The sequence below is a fragment of the Tupaia chinensis genome, unplaced genomic scaffold, assembly GCF_000334495.1.
Source record: "Tupaia chinensis unplaced genomic scaffold, TupChi_1.0 Scaffold000018_1, whole genome shotgun sequence".
In the NCBI taxonomy this organism is placed as follows: Eukaryota; Metazoa; Chordata; class Mammalia; order Scandentia; family Tupaiidae; genus Tupaia; species Tupaia belangeri.
In genome coordinates this window covers 900625-909774 of record NW_006159448.1, presented here as the reverse complement: position 1 = coordinate 909774, position 9150 = coordinate 900625, and the positions used below count along the sequence as shown (strand labels likewise).

General features: G+C 37.8%; 1 protein-coding gene across 1 annotated transcript in view; it reads right to left on the bottom strand.

Annotated features, from left to right (window-relative positions):
- The window catches only part of LOC102488570 (gamma-crystallin D), a 14501-nt gene extending 9931 nt beyond the window's left edge, over positions 1 to 4570 (bottom strand). The window contains exon 1 of the mRNA XM_006140104.1: positions 4536 to 4570. Coding sequence (XP_006140166.1) covers positions 4536 to 4570 — 35 coding nt within the window. The remainder of the gene's footprint in view (positions 1 to 4535) is intronic.
- Between the last annotated feature and the right edge of the window lie 4580 nt (positions 4571 to 9150).

Here is a 9150-nt window from a genome sequence, read left to right as displayed (position 1 = left end):
AAAAAAAAAGAAATAACAACAACAAAAAAAACCCCAAAAAACAAAAAACTAAGGATCTGAACTTATGGTCAGCCATATGGATTCCAGCATGATAGTTCTTTCTGTGCCCCAAGATTAGGCCACATGGCCTCCACTTCTTTGTGCTTTTGACACTTGTCCTAAGAAGCATCATCCCTTTAATAAAACACAAATTTAAAAATCTAAGACTAAAATGTTTGTCAATTGTTTATTTCTCTGAGACCTTTTTTACATCTCCTTTAAAAAAGATAGTTATGGGGGCCAGCAGGTGATGTAGTGGTTCAGGTGCTGGATTTCTACATGGCTGATTGTGGTTCGAGTCCTCTTCCCAATGGCTTGAAAATCACGCCAGGCACATGTGCATGCCTGCCCCAAAATCCTGAGAGGATAATGGACAAGGGATTGTGGCATGACCATCCTTCTGGGACTGGTTTCTCCCTTTCTCTTTTATTGTCTCTTGCCAGTGAGCATACACACCTTATGGCAAAAACCTAAAAAAAGAAAGAAAAAGATAGTTATGTAAATCAAACTTCCCAATAAAATTAAGTCTCTTTTTACCCCTGAGAAGAGAAATGAAAAGATAGCAAATATAGTTGACCTAGATATCTAAAATATGTGAGAACAAGTAAAAAAACATAGAGAAATTGAATTAAAGTACAAGTTTATTTTGGTGCTAAAAGATTTTGAAATATATGCATATTTTTTCATAATATGCATTTCCTACGAACTCTTTCAAAGATTCTACATCATAGCAAATTTTTATTTATTATAGTAAAATAATATATATGTAAAATGCTTGCTAAAATTAAAAGTAAATAATAATACATTCTTAAATTAAATGAAAACTGGTTTTTCAAACTCTGTACCAGAATAATTGTAATACAATTTTTAAAATTTCAGTTGTGTTGTATTTTAATATATAACATAAAAATTCATGTAATATGTAATTAGCTTTATGATGGTAAATAACTCACATGTTACTGGTTTCCTTTTCTACAAAATAAAGTTTAGAGATCCCAGATAGTTTAGAGGCCATCCTTAAAATTCAATTCCTTGCTAAAGAAGAACAAAATATAAAATAGTAGGTGCAAAAGTAGACTAGTTTTACAATCTTCTATTTAAAAAAACCTGGAAATTAGGATTTAAAAAGAAGTATGTTGGATTTACTGTTTTTTCAAACTGCTATTTAACAGATAAATCAACTGTTTGCATAGATATAAATACAATTAGGAGCCAGCAGGTGGCACAGAGAGTCAGGCACATGGATCTCACAGGGCCAATTGTGAGGTTTGAGTCCTGGATCCAGATACTTGAAAAACACATTAGGTGCGTGTGCATGTGTGTCTAAAATCCTGAGAGGAGAATGGAGGGGAGAAGATTGCAGTGTGGCCATAATTCTGAAGAGTGATTTCTCACCTTCCCTCTCTGTCTCTCACTGGTGAATGCACATGCTCTATAGCAAATTAAAAAATATAGACATATTGAGAGAATTATTGATCCTTATAGAAATTTCTTTCAATCTCCCATCATCTTATTAAGTTGTAAACAAACCACCTTGCTGCAAAGTGTAAGGACAGAAAACAACAGTCTGGAATAAAATAATGAAATATTTCTCCCTACATTCTAACCCTAGTTAATATCTAATTTCTAAAATACTTCTTAAACATTGTCTTCTATGTTTTTTGACAGATCATTGAGGTATAATTAATACATAAAAATTACACACATTTAGTGTGTACAATTTGATGAGTTTGGACATATTAAGATACATCCAATATCTTCTAAAATTTCCTTGTGTCTTCTGTTTTTTGTTGTTGTTTGTTTTGTTGCATTTTGTCTTGGTGGTGAAAACACTTATATGAGATCTATCCTCAAAAAGTGCACAATAAGGGACCAGCAGTTGACATAATAGCCATGTCGCTGGACTCCCACGTAGTCGACTGCAGTTCTAGTCCCGGACGCGATGGCTCAAACTCACACCAGGCGCATGTGCATGCGTGCCCATGATCCCAAGAGGATAATGGAGGAGAAGAGATTGTGGCATGGCCACCCTCCCTGGGGGGTGATTTCTCGCTTTCTGTCTCTCCTCTGTCTTTCTGGTGAGTGCACATGCCCTATAGCAAAAACCTCTCAAAAAAAAGTGCACAATAACATATTATAATTGCACAATAACGTATTATAATTATAGAACAATAACATAAATGCACAATAACATATAACTATAGAACTACACTATACAGTAGATCTCTCAAACTTATTCATCTATTGTAATAGAAACTTTGTTTAAGAGAGATCTTTTATATAGGGCACGTGCACTTGCCAGAGAGACAGAGAAAAACAGAGAGACAGAAAGTGAAAAAAATCACTCCCCAGGAGGGATGGCCATGCCAAAATCCCTTTTCCTCCATTCTCCTCTTAGGATTTTGGGCATGAATGAACATGCACCCAAAGTGACTCTCAAGTCACCAGGCCCAGGACTCGAACTGTGGTCGACCACGTGGGAGTCCAGAAACATAACCATTACATCATCTGCTGGTGCCATGACTGAAACTATTAATAAATGTCTACTGAATGGCAATTCTACATTTGCTCCTCCTCAAGCCTTTGGCAACTACTATTGTATTTTCTGCTTCTATGAGTTTGACTATTACAGATACCCTATATAAGGAATTTATGTAGTATTTGTCCTGGGTCTGGTTTATTTGACTTTGCATAACGTCTTTCAGATTCATTCATGTTTCACAAATGGTAAGATTTTCTTCTTTTAAAACTGAATAATAGTTTGTTCTGTGATTGTGCATGTGTATTTATCCCACATGGTCCTTATCCATTCACCTGTGGATGGACTCAGGCTGTTTTCTTAATCTCGACGATTGCGAATAAGGCAACAATGAATATGAGGGTGCATATTCACTTCAAGATCATGATTTCAATTATTTTGGGTGAATAACCAGAAGTGAGATTGCTACATTATCTGTTAATTCCATTTTTAATTTTTTGACAAACATCCATACCATTTTCATAGATTTTGCACCATTTTGTATTCTCACGAACAGTGTAAAAGGATTCCGATTTCTCTACATTCTCACCAACACTTACGCTACTTTTTTGATAATGGTCATATTAACAAGTGTGAGGCAATAGCTCTTTATAATTTTGATTTACATTTTCTAGATAATTAATGAAACATAGAGCAGTTCTTCATCTCCCTGTTGGCTGTTGGATATTTTCTTTGCAAAAATGTCTGTTCGAATCCCTTGCTCAATTTTTAGACTGGATTATTTGGGATTTGGGTACCAGACATTGTGGAGTTCACATTGTTGGATGCAGATTTCTTTTGTCTTTGCTTTTTTTGTTTGTTTGTTTCCTTCCTTTTTTTTTTTTTGGAGAGGTTTTCGCTATAGGGCGTGTGTGCTCGCCAGAAAGACAGAGACAGACAGAGAGACAGAAAGTGAGAAATCATCCCCCAGGAGGGATGGCCATGCTGCAAACTCTTCTCCTCCATTCTCCTCTTGGGATCTTGGGCATGCACACACATGTACCCAGCATGAGTTTAAGCCACTGGGTCCAGTACTTGAACCACAGTCGACTACATGGGAGTCCAGCGACATAGCCATTAAGCCAACTGCTGGTCTTTTATTTCCTTCCTTTAAATCATGTATTTTGTTCTATTATACAGTTATGCTACATGAGTCAATAAGATCAGTCAGGGCCTTTAAAGAATTCTTTTTAAGTTTACTGAGAACTAGGCCCCATGGTGTATGCATGTGTGACCTTCTGTGCTATGGCTGATGGGAATGGGAACTATAAGCAGCCCCATGTGAGCCCTGGGAATCCCATTGTCCCCTTGTTACAAAGTCATTAGATAAAAGCAGGCACAAAGGAAATATCTTAAGATTGATGGAAAATGATGGCAGAGAGTCACTCCGGGCCTAGACAATGGATAGAAACAGAGGGCATAGCAAATGGAAGAAATGGACATAAGTGGACCACAGTCATAAGGCAGGATGCGATCTTATCACTTCTGTAAGCATCTCAGAGCAAGGGAAGAGTACTCCCAGCTATTGCTTTCAGTTCTGGCATTGACCAACAATAAGTGATAGAAGAAACTTTGGCACCTGTTTTCATGACAGAAAAAATATTAAAACTCCTGCTTGAAAGCTCTTCCTAAATATACCTGAGAAACCTCTAGAAAGAGAGTGCTCATGGGACCAGCAGTTAGCGTAATGGCCATGTCGCTGGACTCCCACGTAGTTAACCACGGTTCATGTCCCGGACCCGGTGGTTTAAACTCACACCAGGAGCGTGTGCCTGTGTGCCCAAGATCCCGTGAGGAGAATGGAGAAGAAGGGATTGCGGCGTGGCCATCCCTCCTGGGAGGTGATTTCTTGCTTTCTATCTCTCTGTCTCTCACTTTCTGTCTGGCGAGTACACGCACCCTATAGCAAAAACCTCTAAAAAAAATAAAAAAGAAAGAAAAAAAGAAAGAGAATGCTCAGTACCAACGGATGACTCACCTTACAGAATCAAAACAGCAACCCTCAATTCGCATTGTATAGGCTGTGTTTAACATACTGGCTATTATTCGGATGACCTAAGAGAATGCTACCGACAGTTCAGATGGGGAGAACGGTGAGCCAGTTATTAAATTCTTCAAACACAGGACCGAAAAATTTACTTTGAACAAAAATACAATGACAGACTCCTCAGATCAGACTAATTGGAAGATTCTTGGCCATACTCTCATATAAACTGGGGCATTAAAATGGAAATAATTTTTATATATTTATTTATTTGAAAGGAAAACAAAGTCAGGTAACTTAATATGAAGTTTGTATTCTTGTCTTTTCACCTCCACCTACAAATCTGATTTAATACTGCATGAGATGTTTGCTACTTAAAGTCTTTGTGTTTGCTTGTACTAATGACAACTCATTCTGTCCCTCCTGAGCATCTTCCTCAGTTCTACGATGAATGAAATTTTAATGAGCAAATTCAAGTTATCATTATGGCCCGATTTTTAGATCTATCTGTTCAGATTTAATTTAGGGTGCTTTTCTAAATTATTATTCTAAGTTTACCAGAACTAAAATCTTGAGACAATTGACAGAAGTAAAAAGCATAAGCACAATTTCCTGAAGGATTGTGATTCCAAAAGGTAAGTTGTCCATATATGACTAATGCACAAGATCTGGAACAATCCTTAACAAGTTGATAATAAATAGGGGGGCCAGCAGGTGGCGTGGTGGTTAAGATGCTGGAGTCCCACATATTCGACCATAGTTTGAGTACCAGATCCAGTGGCTTAAAACTCACCCCAGGTGCATGTGTATGCGTGCCCAAAATCCCAAGAGAAGAATGGAAGAGAAGGAATTGTGGTGTGGCCATCCTCCCTAGGGGGAAATTTATCACTTTCTCTGTCTCCATCTTACTCTATCTCTCTGGAAAACCCACGTGCCTCTATAACAAAAATCTCTCTCTCTCTCTCTCTCTCTCTCTCTCTCTCTCACACACACACACACACACACACAAATGAATAAATAGAAGCATGTCCAAACCTGAACCTTAATGATAGTTTGAGTATGTCAGAATGCTTCATTCACTGAGTATTTATTTTAAAGGTTTTTGTCATAGAGCACATGTACTCACCAGAAAGAGACAGAGACAATGAGAGAGAAAGTATTTCTAAGTATCCAACTGAATAACCATGAGTTTAATACAGAGTTCTTTCATAATAAGCCCACAGGGAGGATGGCTGTGCTGCAATCCCTTCTCCATTCTCCTCTTGAGGTTTTGGGCATGCCTGCACACATGTCCAGCTTGATTTCTTAAGCCACCAGGTCCGGGATTCAAACCATAATAGACCATGTGGGAGTCCAGTGCTTTAACCACTATACTACCTGTTGGTCCCTCGTCAGTAAGTACTAACAAAGCAGATCACTGAACCAATTATTAAAGTAAAGGTTGGCCTTCCAGAAACTACCTTTTCTTTCCAGTGTATTTACAAATGAGGCTTCTTTTATCAGTAGCAAAAAAATAAAAACAAAACAAAAGCAAAAAATAAAAAGAAAGAAAAAGAAATACAAAGTATGCCAGGATATAGCAGCGCAACTAAACACAAGCAAAAATACCCTCATGTCAAATATATTTATGTGCATAACTCCCTATTACTGCAAATAAAAAGCCCAAGAGACTGGACCCTGTATTTCCAAACAAAACTACCAAAATTAATGATCTGATAAAAGACTGAAGATGTTAAAACTATATTCCCAAGACTATTTAGATTGACTATAACATTATTTTTCAAGAAATAAATCTGAGGCAATTGCAGATCAATGGTTTTTTAGCATATGGGGGTGGGAAGGATATATATTATTCAGTGTTTTTTTAAAAAAGAGTTCATAAAAGTTTTATATAGTTTCAAGGTACTGAACATTATAGATTCTCTGCTAAAGCATTTAGGCTACCATGACTAATACATTCCTTTTCTCTACTGCCTGGTGCTTGCGAACATCCTGCTCCACTCTCTTCTGCTATTTACGCAAAGACCCTTTCATTATACATTCTCTCTGTCAATGTATCAATCTCACCAGCTCAGTTGTATTGCTCTTCCTATTAGACCTGCAATATATTCTACCTGTTTGGTAAAGGATCTGTTATAAAATTCTAATGAGCTCACCAGCTAATTGGCTCGGGCCAATTTGGTGAATGTGTTTAAACACTTTGTAGGTGCTCATCACTATGTTAATGGGGAGTGGCCATACATCAGAGATATTTATTGTGTGCAGGACTTCAATGAGCATTATTGTATTAACTTTCACAAAAATCAACTCTTTTCCTCTCCATTTTATAGATGAAAAGACTAAAGCATCACCGAATTTTGTTGCCTCATATGGTGGTTATAAGAATTAGTAAGAGGGACCAGCAGTTAGCGTAATGGCTATGTCGCTGGACTCCCACGTAGTCGACTGCGGTTCAAGTCCCGGACCTTGTAGCTTACTCACGCCGGGCGCGTGTGCGTGCATGTCCAAGATCCCGAGAGGAGAATGGAGGAGAAGGGATTGCAGCATGGCCATCGCCCCAGGGGGGTGGGGTGATTTCTCGCTTTCTATCTCTCTGTCTCTCTCTGTCTTTCTGGTGAGCGCATGCACCCTATAGCAAAAACCTCTCAAAAAAAAAAAAAAAAAGAATTAGTAAGAAAACCATCTAGTGAATTGCCTACTCCTTAAGTGTTCAGTAAAGTTTCCCTATGCTTTTTTAATAAGGTCTTTTCTTTTTCTTTCTTTCTCTCTCTCTCTCTCTCTTTCTTAAATTGCGAGCAGATTGTATGCACTTTCCAGAAAGAGACAGAGAAAGGAGAGAGGGAGAGAAAGAAAGAACCCTGCACTGGGACATGGTCATGCTGCAATCCCTTCTCCTCTGTTTTTCCATTCTATCTGAATATTGGGCCTGCATGCATGTTCCCAGTATATTTATCAAACCACTGTGTCTGGGATTTGGACTAGGGTCAGCCATGTGGGATCTAGCTCCCTGAACCGCTGGTTCAGCCCCTGCTCCCTTTTTAAGTATTCAACTGAATAACCATGCAGTTAATACAGAGGACTGTCATCTGATTTTAGTAAATATTTAAGTAGACACACTGTTGCCTGAAGATCATCAGGCAGAAGAGTCTCTCACTGTCACTAGGTCTTGCTACACTATGCATCTTTGACTACCCAGCAGACCCAGTGTTCTAGAATATTATTTTCACTTGTCACTACGAAGAGTGCCAGTGGAATCAAGAATTTCTAATCAGAGACCTTGGAAGTTCCTCCAGAGCCCCATCTTCATGCTCTTTTGGAAGACTGCCCATTTTTTAGTCTAGTGAGAATAAGAGATCTTTTTCCCTTTTTGAGATCTTGAGAACAATCCTCAACTTCACTTGACAAAACAATTTATAGCTCATAACATTTTCAATCAGGAAACACTACTTTGAGATGCAAACTCACCTTCTCTATATCTAGAAAAGGAGCATGATAATATATGAGATTTCAGAACTAGAAAGGATATTGGAAGTCTTTCAAATGAACATCCACATTTTGCAGAGGAGGTATAAAGAACTTGAATCAAAATCTAGAATATAACGTAGCTTACCTTAGTTTTATTTCAGTGCTCTTTCTACTATGTCATTCTGTCTCTGCGGCTATATAGAGTGTCATACTCCCCAATTCTATTCTATTTTTTTTACATTACATCACTGTATATCTTTACAGTGTACAATAAAGTTTTGAAAATAGTGCATATCAGTCAGTCAAAGACATTACCATATACATTATCATCAACAGGTGACTTTGCATTTTTGGTTTTTTCCCTGATCCCCTCCCTCCTTACTTCTATTACCCACCTACTGTTACCCATCCCCTTCTATATTATCTCTAGTATCTATAATTGGCCTCCCTGCTATATACCTTTCCAATCTTTCAGTTTCTGCTGTAGTAAGTGGGGACATACAATGTCTGGCTTTCATAATCTAGCTTACTTCTCTTACCATTTAATCTTCCATATTCATCTACTTTATATGAAATCTCAGGGTCTCATTTATTTTTTTATGGCTGAGTAGTATTCCACAGAGTTGATGTGCCATGGTTTTTCAATCTACTTATCTTTTCTTGGACATTTGGTTTGATTCCATGTCCTAGCAATTGTGAATAATGCTACAATAAACATGGATATGCAAGTGCTTTTCCGACTGTTTTCCTATACTTTGTGCAGATACCTAAAAGAGTACCCGGGTCATGTGGTAGTTTTCTTAGGAGGTTTCTGAGGAACCTCCAGATTGTTCGTCACCGTGGCTGTACTTATTTATGTTCCCATCGACAATGTGGAAGGATTCCCTTTTCACTGCAGCCTTACCAGCACTTACCATTCTCTCTCTCTCTTTTATTTCCCCTTCATCTTAACCATTTTGTCTGGTGTTAAGTGGTTTTTCACTGAGCTTTTGATTTCTATTTCCCTTATGATAAAAGATGTTTAGCATTTTTTCATATGTTTTTTGGCCATTTCTGTGTCTTTCTTGGAGAGTTGTCTGTCAGCTCATTTGTCTATCTTTTAATTAGATTGATTACTTTTTTTTTTTTTCAGGTAAGCTGCTTG